Source organism: Hevea brasiliensis, chromosome 1, assembly GCF_030052815.1.
Source record: "Hevea brasiliensis isolate MT/VB/25A 57/8 chromosome 1, ASM3005281v1, whole genome shotgun sequence".
NCBI classification, from domain to species: domain Eukaryota; kingdom Viridiplantae; phylum Streptophyta; class Magnoliopsida; order Malpighiales; family Euphorbiaceae; genus Hevea; species Hevea brasiliensis.
This window is the reverse complement of record NC_079493.1, coordinates 30,885,829-30,900,356: the sequence shown is the minus strand read 5'-3', so window position 1 is coordinate 30,900,356 and position 14,528 is coordinate 30,885,829. Positions and strand designations below refer to the sequence as shown.

Sequence of the window (14,528 nt, the reverse complement as noted above, 5' to 3'; positions counted from 1 at the left end):
TAGAATATGTCATATTATGAAATTTGTTAATTTGATTAAATAATATTTATTTGCAAAATTTAACTATAAATTAGTTAAAAATATAAAAAGTTATTTTAACTATGCTAATTTTAAGTGTGTTTTATCACGTTCAAATATGTTTAATGGACCTATCAATTGTAAATATAAATACATATATTTTAACACAATTATTCTTAATAATTTAGGAGATGATGCGTAGAAGATATTTTAATAGAAAAAATTATATTTATTATATCTTTTAAATAATATACGTATATGTTGTATTTTAATTTTATATTTTAAATTTAAATGTAAAATTTGAAAAATGAGGACTTAACTTGTTTAATTTTAAAAATACATGGATTAAGTTGTTCATTTCATAAAATATGAAGAACTAAATTATTTCAATTGAAAACTAGGTTAACAGTAAACTAATGATAGGGACTATTTTATTTTTTATTTTGAAAATACAATAACTAAGTTATTGGTTACGCTAAAGCCTACAAACTACATTGTAATTTATTGTAGAATTTCTAGGGGGAATTGCGCCTTTGCGTGGAGATCCTTTTCATTAATTATCGATCTATTTTCCTCTTCGTCATTTGATATACACATGTTGGCAATGGGCACTGACAGGGAAAATTCACTAGGAATGTGATATTTTTGTCTTGTACTTCTTTCAAATCTGCTCTAGTGATGGAGTACAGAATGCCCAACGCTCAGGGATTGATGTTGCAAACACTTGCTTCACTGGGTTTAGTGATACTAGGTATGTCTTTCTTTCATGGCACCACGACCAAGATACAGCTAATTGTATTGAAAAGGAGAGAAGATGGTGTGAAATGTGAAGAAACAAATAGAAAGAAAGAGAAAGATAAAAGGAATTAGATTAGATGCTTATAGAATATAAAGAAGGAAGATTGAGTGGTTTGATTTGCAAAATATTGACTAATTAGTTTTTGTAAATGTTGAAGTAGTGGAGTTTTCTTAAATAGATCTTGTTTGAATAGGATAAGTATTCCTCAAGGCTTACATTCAGATTAAATTTGACATGTGTAAATCCCTCAAGGCTAGTCCATCAAGATCCCACATCAATTGTGTAGTGTATGTAAGTGCAAATTATATAGGAACAAAAACTCTATTAAAATTACCATGATTTTAACGATGGTCTATTCTCATCTCTAATCCACGTACTTAGAATGTTTAACTTGGCCTAACACCAAATATATAAATGGAATAGAAGACCAAGATTCATGTATGTTTTTGGTACCCTTATCATTACTCTACCAGATCTTTTTCTTGAATCTAACTTAAGCATCAGATGCATAACATTTCCATACAAGTTATGAAGCTTAGTATAACATGCAAAACTATCAAAATTAAGCTTGATAAAAAAGAGGTGCGGGAACTTGCCAATATAATAGTTGTTGAGGATGAACAATAAGAGTAGCTAAATCCCTAACTCCCATTTGACCTTTAGCTAGGGCCACGACACACTCAACCTATTGCTCATGTGCCTTCAATACAATTTCAGGGGTCGACTAGCTCTTACCATTAAAAACAAGATCATTTGAGCTTTCCAAACCATCCACATTACAAAAACCATGCTTTTTATCAACACATAGCCTATAGAGGAGGAAGTTAGTGAAATGAAGTTGCCACTTGCCTTTAAAATCCACAAAACTTATACCAGTAGTATGCAACATAAAAGGTGACATCAACCAAATTTATGTCTTTTAAGCATTAGATAAACAAAATACGCAATAGTTTTTGTAGCTTGATGACACTCAAAATATAATGGATCTTTCAAATTGCAAGGTTATGATTCACAATCAAATGAACTCCCAATAGTATCTATATGAAAGTGCTTCAATTTCTCTAACACTTGCAAAGACCAAATTTGCTTCCAAGTAAACACGAGTTACATTATTGTTAGCTTAAGGCATAGCAGTCTATGCTCTTCTCGCCAAAAGATGACCACGAGGCAAATAATAATCAGACTTCGCCATATAATTCCCACACTTTATAAGTTGTCATAATTGCTTATCAACTACGTTAGTTGTATTAGTTTTAAAGATCAAAAAATGTTGTATACTTCTGGATAATCTCCATCTGTAATAAAATCAATAACCTTGGTAGAATCCCAATTCTTAGCAAACTTGAACAAGGATGAGCTAGTTGATAGGCTTCTAAAGATCAAGTTTCAAAAGGACAAAGTGTGTGATGCATGTTGTAACATCCTCATTTTAGCTAGTCCGTACAGTCTACTGTTCCGGTGACCAGTGTCAGTCCGGACAGCTAGAACGTTCGGAAAAATGAGGAACCAAAAAAATTAAAGTGAGGAACCAAAAAAATTAACTCAAATAATTAATAAAAAAAATTTAGGAAAAATTATAAAATAATTTTTGGGACTCCATAGAGGTTCTTATGGCATTAGAATGCCAAGAAAATATTTAGAAAAATTTTTCAATCGGTACAGACAATTTTGGCCCGTTAAGTCAAACGGAGGGCATTTTGGTCATTTCGTCTTCAGAGATGATTTTTGGCCAACTTGTCCAGTTAAATAAATAATTTATATAATATAAAATATGACTAAATATTGTTAAAAATTTAATTGAAATTAATTAGACAAGAAATGGAGAAGAAATGAAAGAAAATAGCATTATGACATCATAATGATGTCATTAAAATCCTCCCACCCAATCAAACTTTGACACATGGCACTAACTTATTTAAAATGACTTAATGGGCAGAAAAAAGAAAGAAAAATCAGTTGCTTCTTCAACCTTTGGGGCAGCCAAAAACGTGGAGAGAGAGAGAGAGGAAGGAAAACTCCATTAAAGCTCACCCAAGCTCCCAACCTCACCAAATCTCACCCCAAAGCCCTAGTTGTCTTCACAAAAAATTCACCCCACACCTTGAGGAAGCTTTGGGCAGCAAAATTTTGAAGAAAAACTGAAGTTTTGCAAGACCCAAACTTAGTTCCAAAGAGGTTAGTGACCTAACCCTAAATTTTTACTTTGAATACATGTTTAGGGACTTGAATGAGTGTAAATTTCAAAGGAAATTTGTTAAAAACCACTTGTATGCTATCCCATATTTTTTGGCAGCCATGGTTAGGGTTTGATTGTGTTGAGCTTAATGAAGTTAAAAGGCCATCATGGCAGCCCACAATATGTACCCACTAAGTGTATTGATGAAATGCAAGTTAAATGCATGATTTGAGATGTTAGGGTTAAGGTTTGGGTATAAAATGGAGACTTTGATCATATAATGGTTAAAGTGAGTGTTAACGGTCAATTAGTGACCATTTGGATATGTGTAAACAAGAAATGAAGTGGTTTGTGTAGTGAGAATTGAGATTAGTGTGGCTGCCCATGGTGACCTGCAAAATTGGACATGAGTCCAGCAGGTTTGGATAGCCATAACTTGAATTGTAGAGGTTCAATTGATGCAAGGCCAATTGGACATGAAACTAGACACATAATGGCACAACTTTGGTGAAGAAACCATGCCCATAAAACCAAACCAAGTGGACCAAAAGCTTGCCTTAATCCAGGTGACCTGCAGTTTGTTTCTGCAGAATGACCAAATAAACAATAATTGTTCATTTGGCCATAACTCAATGTAGAAAGGTCCAATTGACCTGAAATTTTACCAGAAATAAGCTGAGATATATACCAACAACTTTCATGAAGGAACCTAACCCAAATTATGATCAAAACCTATCCAACAAGTGAGTTGCACTCATTATTCACTGCACTGTAGATATGGTCAGTCCAGAAAAATTTCAATCCGGCCAGTTGTGGTTTTTGAACCATAACTTGAGCTAAAAAACTCCAAATGGAGTGATTCAAAAAAGGAAATTCAACTAGACAAAATAAGGAACAACTTTCATGTTGATCATTTTGCCAAATTCCCACTGCAAAAATGACTAATGGAACAATAAAAATGAAGCATGAAAACTAAAAATTTTACTTAATTAACATTAAGCTTAGAAATGGTATTGGCAACCAATACCAATAAATTTTGAATGCAAAATGTGGTATATTGGGAGTATTAAAACCAATATACCTATTGTCTATGCAAAAGTCAACATTTTGGTTGACTAATGAAGTGAATAGTAACATCAAAACTTGAAATTCAAAAAATTGTAAAACTCAAAAGTATAAAATGCCCTAGTATACCTAACAAGATTGGTTTGGATAGCTTGGCATGCCAATAGGGTTCTGTTAGCAGTACTGCATATGGCTTCATGCCATTCTGTGTTTCATGGCTCCCATGCCATTCTGTGACATAATATCCTTTGGCTATGTTATTTGAGTTGATATACTTGGGTTTTAACCCTGATCATTATTACAGCTTATTAGTTGTTCTGTTGCACAACGGGAGACACCATGTGACCGATGATCTGATGGTCCGAGGTACTTAGTACCCAGTGCCAGTATACCCGTTTATCCAGTCCAGTCAACTAGTATGGGTTACTTGGGCAATGATAATAAACCTTACCAAAGTTTAATCAAATAATAATGAAATTAACATCAGAAGTTAAGTCTACCAAAAATGTAAACACACATTCTGCATATTCGTTTTATTTAATGTTATTTTATATTATTTTATATTGTCACCACTAAGCAGAATTGCTTAGCGCATCGCTTTTGCCACGCGCAGGTACTGGAGACCAAGCTGGGGAGCCCAGCAGACATCAGACGGGGTGAGCCTTCAGAGCTGCATTTGGGGTCCAGAGTCACCTCACATCTGCACTGCATATGGTAGGACATTAGGACTATAGGTGGCCCTTTTGTATTTTGCATTTTGTATTAGTTTGGATTGTAACTATAAACTCCTGTAATTATGTATTAATGTAAATATATGAAATTTCATATTAATGAGGTTTTCTGCATTATGTATGTTGAATAATGAAATGTTGAAATTTTGAGATTGACTTGAATGTGTATAATGGAGTTTAGATTTAGAAATTATTTTGGAAGTGTTTTTAAACAAGTTCAGAAGAACTGTTTTTCCAATTTACTGCCTGCACTCTGTTGGATTTTCTATAAAATTTGCATTTTATCAAAATTGAAAATAAATGAATTATAAAGGAATAAATTGTAATAGAAACATAAATTGGTGCTCCGGCACACTGAGTGGCATAACTTGCTCCGCTACACTGTAGATGGGTAAGGGGTGTCACAAATGCCAAATGGGTAATCTTGATGAGTTAACTCTTAGAAATCCTCAATCTAGAGAAAATAAAGATCAACTCAAGGATGATTCCTTGAAGGATTTGGGAGATGATGAAGCTCTAAGAGCAACAAGATCAACTAGTTCCTTATCAAGGAATTCAACAAGATCTACCTAAAGTTTGGACATTCAAGAAGGATCATCCTAAGGACCTAATCATTAGTAATACATCAAAAGGGGTAATAACTAGATCCTCTCTTAGAAATATATATAATAACCTTACATTCATTTCTCAAATAGAACCTAAGAGCATAGATGAGGCCATTAATGATGGGAGTGGGGTATTTGCAATGCAAGAGGAATAAGGATTTTAGTTCCTAGGCCAAAGGACCATCCATCCATAGGCACCAAATGGGTATTCAGAAATAAGTTAGATGAGAATGGAAACATAATTAGGAATAGAGTTAGGTTAGTAGTCAAAGGCTATAATCAAGAGGAGGGCATTAACATTGATGAAACCTTTGCCCTCATAGCTAGATCAGAAGCCATTAGAATTTTGCTTGCATATGCATCATACATGAATTTTAAACTTTTCCAAATGGATGTTAAAGTGCTTTTCTAAATGATTTTATTGATGAGGAAGTATATGTTGAGCAACCTCCTAGTTTTGAAAATCATGAGTTTCCCAACTATGTTTTTAAATTAACTAAAGCTTTGTATGATTTGAAACAAGCTCTTAGAACTTGGTATGAAAGGCTTGGTAACTTTTTTTTTCAAAATGATTTTTCAAAAGGAAAAATTGATAAAACTCTTTTTGTTAAAAATCATGTAAATGACATTCTTATAGTACAAATATATGTTGATGATTTTATATTTAGTGCTGCTAATAAGTGTTTGTGTGAAGAGTTTGCAAATACCATGAAGGGTGAGTTTGAGATGAGCATAATAGGAGAACTTAAGTTCTTCGTTGGGCTTCAAATCAAGCAAGCTAAGGATGGGATCTTCATTAACCAAGTACACACCAAAGAATTGATCAAGAGGTTTAGGATGGAGAATAGCAAGCCAAGTATAACTCCTATGAGCACAAACTCCAAACTTGACAAGGATGAAAAAGGAAAACCAGTTGATGGAAAGCTTTATAGAGGTATGATCAGTAGTCTCTTATACCTCATGGCTAATAGACTGGATATGATGTTTTCTGCATGTTTATGTGCACGTTTTCAATAATGTCCTAAAGAGTCTCATTTGCATGTTATTAAACATGTTCTCAAATACTTAAATGGTACATTGCATTTAGGTTTATGGTATCCTAGATATGCATTTTTTTTATTTGTGTTCCCACACGAATGTTGACTTTGTCGAAAGCATCTTTGATAGGAAAAGTAACTCAGGTACTTGTCAACTCCTAGGACACTCTTTAGTTTCTTAGTGTAGCAAGAAACGAAACTCAGTTGCACTTTCCATGGTTGAAGCTGAATATGTGGCTATGGGTCTTTGTTGTAGCTAAATTTTTTGGATTAAACAATAATTAAGGCACTTTAAAGTGTCTCTTGATCACATTCCTATTAAATGTGATAACACAAGTGTAATCAATTTGACCTAAAACCCCTACAACATTTTAGAACCAAGCATATAGATATTAGACGTCATTTATGTGTGATCAAGTGTTGAATGGTGATGTTGTTATTGAATTTATTGATACAAATGCTAATTAGTTGATATATTTACAAAACCTTTATGTGAAGATAGGTTTAATTTCATTAAGAGAGAATTAGGCATGCTTGATAACTTTGATATTTGAGATTGTGATTTACTATTCACATGAACAGGATACTGGTTTTCTATTTTTGGTTGCCACATTATCACAATACCATTTCTCATTAATTTAGATTATTCTCCTTGATTGCTTTAAAAAGGTTATTTTCCAAAACTCTGTTGTTGCTTTGAATAAACTCTATACTGGTTATATAAATCCTATTCACATGAAATTATTGAACTTGTATTGTGGAAATATGTGTTGCTATCTTTTTAGTCTTTTTAGAATGTTATTAAGAATAAGTTGTTTATGCTGCCTCTAGATTGAGCATATATTAGATATGTGGTTTGAGTATCTAAACAATACATTTATATTCATGTTAGGATTCAACTCTAGTAAGCTATGCCTTGTCTTGGAAATGCACCTTGTAAGTTTGCCATTATATGAAATGTTCTTGTAATCTTTATTTCTATATCTTTTAGCACAATGGTAAGCGCTTGATCCTACAATGTCTTGCTCTATTGTTCGTGTTGGCAATCTATACACATCTTTGACTTATATTGCCTTTGTTGATTTGGTTTGCTTCATCTCATTGTTTTTGCTGCATAATTCTCTATTGTTAACTTGAGAGGCTACAATAGGGTATACATGATTTTGGTATATTTATATGATGATTTTTAGTAATCTTTTGATACACATTCTGAATTGTTATTGATATAGTAATACCTTTGCATCATCATTCATTTAGGACTCATAACATTATGGCATTACATTCATTGAGTTAAAACCTCTCTTATGTCCTCTCCAAATTCTATTTATTAAGGTATAAATTGTTTTTAAAAGGGAGAGTACATTAAGGAGGAGAATTTTTGAAAAACATACACTTCATTTATGCTTAATTTTTCTCATCCACTAATTGCTTTTCATCATAAAAAAAGGGGAGCTTGTTGGACCTAGGAGTCTTAATCCATGTTTAGATGATAATAAATAATTAATATGCTACTAATTAGATTAGAAGCATTTGTGTTGACTTTGTAGCTCCTAGATTCAAAAATTGCCAAATTGCTTCAAATCAAGGTTAAAGAAGAGTAAAATAGGGAAGCAAACATTTATGAGATTTTACAATGTATTTTTTATTGATTTTTATATCTTCTGAATCTTATTTAATTAACTGTGTTGGCTCAAGTTTAGGTGATTCTAAAAAAATCTTGTTTAACTTAGTTTTCACCTAAGTCTTTACCAAGGGAGAATTAAATAAATTTTTTCAAAAATATAAAATTAATTTTGGGAATTGTTTTAGTTGAAAAATACATTGAATTAGGTTTTCAATAGTTCAAATGGATTGAAAATCTGAGTTCGGATAAAAAAGTTATGAGTTTTTAAATTTATAAATTTCTTAGTGTCTCTACTTTTAACTTTTTTTTTTTTTTATCAATGAGAATTAAAATGAAATTTTTACTTTTTAGAAATGAAAATTTATTTTTGAAAGCATTTTCATTAAAAAGGTTATCAAATTAGCTTTCTAACGGATCAAAAATTTGAGTTCGGGTCAAAAAGTTTTAAGTTTTTAAAGCCTAAATGCTCTTTTGACACTTTCTGTCCAATGAACACTTCGGTAGCTAAAAGTGAGAATTTCGACAGTCAAAGGTGAGAACTTTGGTAGTTGAAGTTCACTATTTAAATAATGGTTTTCGAGTGTTTAAACCCTTTTCATCCAAAGAGTACTCTGGCAGCCGAAAGTGAGAACTTCAACAGTCAAAAGTCACTTTTTAAATGATGTTTTTTTGTGCTCAAACCTTCGGCAGCTGAACCTGAGTTTCTGAAACTTGATAAAACAAAGTTTTTGGTGGTTGAACAACTATATTTGCATTTAATGAACCTCCAACAGTTATTTTCTTGCCAAAATTATAAATAAAGACTATTTATGACTGGAGGAATTTAACAACTATTTCTTTGCGAATTTATTGTGTTTTAAAGATTTTCTTCATCTCTCTTTTTAGAACTTGAGTTACCATAATTGATTGTTGAGAGCTTAATGTTTTGAGTTGTAATTTCTTTATTTTGAGAGTTAGTTCAAAGTTGTTGTGAATATTTATTGTAACTTAGTGTGATAAAGCATTAAATTGCTCTTGAGCAAAAAAGGATTTATAAAAGAGTAAGTGTTTGCTCTTGTGGTGATTGAAAGGGGTTCATTCTTTACCAAAAAAAAATTTTAGTAGAGTTAACTTTCAAGGAGGGCCTTGAGGAGAAGACATAGTGTTGGGATAGTCGAACCTCTATAAATTTATTGTGTTCATTCTTTTTTTCTCTTTTCCTTGTATTTATTCTCAAAATTCCCTATTAGCCTATAAATTTTTTAATTAATGCCCAATTTATCCCCTTCTTAGGTTGCTACAAGGGATAACAATGTCCACGTTTCACTGCCTTTTAATTGCGAATATATAATTTTAATATATGATTATTGTCTATATGATTTACATTGATTTTTATAAGGAATGCAATATGAAGCCATTATGTATAAATTTAGTATAATGTGAGGTTAACAAGTAACAAGCGTTAACATATGCTTATTTCACTATTAATTAATGTCAATTAATAGTGCTTCCACGAATGGCAACTTGACATGCATTTGATAACTATTCGGATATATTTTTTCTTTGTTAATTCTCTGCACTTTAATAGATTGTCCTCTACACCACTCATTTACCTCACTTTTTCACTTTGTAAATTATTTGTTCAAATCTAGAGAAAATATTGGTGATTCTTAATTAGCCAAATATCTAAATGTTGATGGATTTTTTTATAGCTCTAATACATGGATGAAAGATGACAATATATCGGAAGTTTAGTTTGTTTTTTTTTTTTTAATTGCTATGTAAGCTTATACTTTTCCTTGTACTTCATTAAATTTATGAACTTTATAATTTAGTGATGATATTATTTTTTTTTCTAATATTTTATTTATTTTACCAATGATACAATTTTTAAATTTTTTGTATTGGTTGAAATTTTTATATAGTGTGCAGTTTAAGATAATGAAGAATTTTATAAAATTAAAAAAATAATAATGTTAAGAATTGCATTAGGCTATAGAATTATGATTGGCTAATATAACCTCAAAAATATTTCAATCAATTTGCTAATAATATTATGAACAAATTATGTCATTTTAGTGGGGAAAATTATACCCTTTTAGTGGGAAAATAAGTTTTGCCATTAAATTTTTTTTTTATTTTTTATTTTTTATTTTTAGTGAAGTCTTATTTTGTCATTGAAATCTTTTGTAATGTAACATTTATGGTAAACCAGTGGCGATTTTAGTTTTTGCTATTAAATCTTTTTGTGGTGAATTTTCCCCACACAAACATATTTGGTTGTAGTTAATTATCTACACTTAATCCATTTGAGTGCCAGTTTCCAAAACTTTAATTTTAAAATATTAGATTTTTTTTTTCACTTTCCTTGAAAAATATTGGTTTCTTGAATAGTTTGACTAGAGAATGAAAAAATTGGAGAAGCTAAAGGAGAATATGAATTATATTACTTAGTCATTGATGCCAAAGCAAAGTAAAAAGGAGAACCAATTAAAGAAAAGAAAGGGAAGGAATTTGATGATTACATTGTGGAGTGCCTCAACATAAATGTCAAGCTATGATTGGTATAAAATAAGTAAGAAGACCAACTAGTAAAAATAAAACAAAAAAGAATGACTAAAAAAATAATTTCAAAATACAAAGACAGAAATAGTTGATAACTCATATCTATTGTTTATAGATAGTAGCTTGTAAAGCTAATATGTTCAAGCTTTTAATAAGTTTATATATGACTAATAAGGATATATATCATATTATTTATTTTATTATTAAAATAAATATATAATAATTAATTTATTATGTAATAAAAATTTAAAATTTTTAAAAAAAAATAATTATTTTTCTATGTATAAAAATAATTTTTATCATATAAGAATTAGCATTGTTAACTAGTTTAATTATTATTTATGACATTTTTACATTTACCTATTATTTCTTATAATTATAAATAATTTGTTGATTTAAATAATTAATTTAGAAACATAAAAATTTTTTAATTAATAAATTTTAAAATAATTACATAATCTAAATAAAAAAATAAAATTTAATCAGCTATCAAATTCTTAAATTTATCAAATTCGTAAAATCTATCAAGCACATATGGAGCAGCAATTGGGTAAAAAATAGCTATCAACAATCCCAAAACGCTGAACCAAACAAAACCAACGTGGGCATGTTCTCCCAATCTCTATAATTAGAGATGCAGCTACAGTGTTCGAAATATTGTTCAAAAGCAACAATTCTTAAACAAGCACAAAACATCCAACATTTTGTTTCATTTAAACATTCTGATATCAACCATATGGGCAAGCAGGCCGAAAAGACAACATTACTAAAAATCACAAGAAGCTACAGGAACTAACTTTCCAAATAGAAATGTCAGACTAACACAGAAGTTAAATGCCACAAGCTTGGACTTTAACTATAAATAAAACCATTTCATTTTAATTAGTCCACTAAATTGCCAGCTCCATTACTATATAAAGATTCACCTTCCCAAAGTCCATAAAAAATTTTGATTTAAAGTAAGCCAAAATAAAATAATGCAACAATAGAACATGCACAATTCCAGCCAGAAGGGAACTCAATACTTAAAAGCAACCATCACTGCCAAGTCCACACAGCACCTCAAACTCAAATATGTGTTATTGGCCAAACAGAAAATCAACATGAAAAAACATGTTAGTTTGCAAGATAACCACAACCCATACAAAAGCTAAGCTAAGCTAAGTTAGAGTTGCCAGTTTCGTCCATGTTTGTCTCTACCAACTTCCAATTATCAACTCTGCTGTTGTAGCTCAAGTCATTGGCCATTGCATCTGAATGTGGATCACTGTAGACACGCATAAATAAGTGAAAATGGACAAAAATAAGGAGACCGGCATCAAGGTTGCTGATGCCATTTCAATAGCAATTTTGGACATTTGAAAATTGACCACTATACAAATGCCCAAGGCAAGGATATAATACCAATTTGCTAGCCATTTCTGATTTCTCACAGAAATAAGATACTTTGGGATTGGGGTGCTTCCATGTCTTACTGCTGTAATTTTATACTCAAAACATAAAAACTAATTGAAATAATTGTCGTTTAATTAGTAACATCGATATCTAACAATTTTGACCAAAAGACCACCAAAGAACAAATTTTCACCAGCAAATCTAAGTATAAGCTTCTTTCTTCCTTTTTAAATTAAAAATCTATAAAAAGTGAAGCTCAAAATAAAATTTAAAAAAACCCATAAATGGCAGCATTTATTTTTGTAACTGCAAATATACTACAAAAAATGGGAAAATACAAAACAAAGAAAGAATGCAAATATAACAGAAAATTTTGAAAAAATTTCTACGTGGACTTCAAATGAAAGTGATCAAACAGTGTTACCTAAATCACTCCTACTTGTATCACATTTCTGAGTCTTCATACCCAAACACAATTCTTTTACATGCCTAAACACTTAAATGGGCGAATTCTATAAAAGAATAGGCTTTATCACAATAAATTATAAGTTAAATCAAGACGAATTAGAATTACTGAATTTTTTGCTTTTACTATTTGAATTTACATATACATATAATTTAAAGTTTATAAAATAATTGCTTTGAATTGTATATTTTTCATGCATATAATTCATAACGAATTTGTGTATTGTGATCCCATACAGCATATTAACTAAGTCTACCCTACATTATAATAATGGGCGTATCCCATATCCATACCCATACCCATACCCATACCATGAAACATTGCGAACCATACCCATACCACGAAACATTGCGAACCATACCCATACCACGAAACATGGCAAACCATGAATCAGGCGATACTGGATCAAACATAGGCCAAATCATGAAAAGGTTGGAGAGGCAAAATGCCATTTTGTCGCGCAAAAGAGGGCTCACCAGAACCGAAGGGAAGTGCTAAAAGGACTTGGGTGGTTTACTCTACAAGAAGCAAGAAAGATCTAGAAGCTTCTGGAATGAGCAAGAAAGATCTAGAAGCTTCCGTCCAGCCTAGCAACAATTGGTTAGCTAAATTCGGGAGGGACATGTAATGCCAGCTGCTTGAGATGGCTATTAAAAGCATAAGGGGGAGAGAGGTAAGGCAGGGAATTTTGAGTTGTAATTTTCCAGCTTTGTTTGAGATTGGGGACAGTAATCATTGCTGCTGGGGTGCAAGTTGATTGATCCAGATTACTTCCATCCACCTGGACTCTTGACATCATTTTGAATAAAATCTCTCTCTTTCCCTATATATTCCATTTCTCTGTTCCATTTTTCTGCTTATTTCCCCTGAATAGGTTCCTTACTCTTATCACATTTCAGCTCAATGAATATTTGAAGAGATGCCAATCCGGAAAATAACTATGAACTCAAAGAAGGAAGAATAATCAACTTACAGAGTTACAATATTGAGTATTTTGACGCCTCTGATTGGAAAAGCCCTGTTATCCTCAACAGTGACAGTGGGCTTAGGTAGATCAGAAGAAACTGAGAATCTAGTGTAATAAATGCACATTTCATTGACATCATAACCATAAACATGCCATATAACGCAGAACCTGTCCTTAGCAAGGACAATGAGCTCGACCTCTTCCCCATGACCAAACCAAAAGGACCGGGGAAGATCATCCGAAGGAAGTTCTTTTCTGTTTGCAACATCATAGGAATCCAAGCGCATGTGTATAGTATCGTACATATAAAGAATTCGATCATCTGAAAGTGTGATGCAACCGAGAAATGGATCACAACGATAAGGTAAGTCCTTCTGGTAGACAGTCCAAGACCCATTTGAGCAATCTAGTTGATACAAAGTGCGTTCATCCACCATATAGGCAATAAGTGTACCTGGGGACAAAGATGCTGAAGCAATTGGATAAAAACGAGATAAATGCGGTTGGATTATGTTTCTTACTTCGGCTTCACCTTTGTTGCTGTCAACAACATTCAAAGCAAAACCCCAAGGGTCCGGGTCGTCAAAACCATCATGGCGGTTACCAGCAAACAGGTACAACCAACGACCGTCAACAACAGCAGATCTACCTGCACTGAAAGAGAATGGCAACACAAAACAAGTCTTCCAACCATCTCTAGCATTTCTCGTGTCTAGACACCGTATCTCCTTGCACCCATCACCACCACAGTCAATCAGGTCACCGACTACTTAAACATATACACTGACCTCTATCAAAAGACTGACAAAATTAGATAATTGATTTAAACTATAAAATTAATAAAATTAAAATAGTTCTTAAGATCTTATTGAAATTTCGACAGGTCTATACCAAAGACTTACCCAACCTACAAATTAGTTTAAATCACACATCCCGTCTCCATATTTCATCAACAACACCTCGGCCTTCCAATCTAAGCAAAATCTCACAAAACAAAAAATAACATTTTTACCCCTAAAATTGATATTCTGTAAAAATTATTCAAACGAGCTCTAAAAATTCTAAAACTTTACCCTGTCGTCCTTAACAATATTATAAGGC

General features: G+C 31.8%; 1 protein-coding gene across 1 annotated transcript; it reads right to left on the bottom strand.

Moving 5' to 3' along the window:
* Window positions 1-11,526: 11,526 nt before the first annotated feature.
* On the bottom strand, window positions 11,527-14,202 carry LOC110631811 (uncharacterized). The gene is made up of 2 exons (XM_021779783.2): window positions 13,434-14,202; window positions 11,527-11,866 (listed from the first exon to the last, which is right to left on the bottom strand). The coding sequence occupies exons 1-2, from the start codon at window positions 13,862-13,864 to the stop codon at window positions 11,755-11,757; spliced, it is 543 nt and encodes a 180-aa protein (XP_021635475.2). The 5' UTR covers window positions 13,865-14,202; the 3' UTR covers window positions 11,527-11,754.
* Window positions 14,203-14,528: the final 326 nt, after the last annotated feature.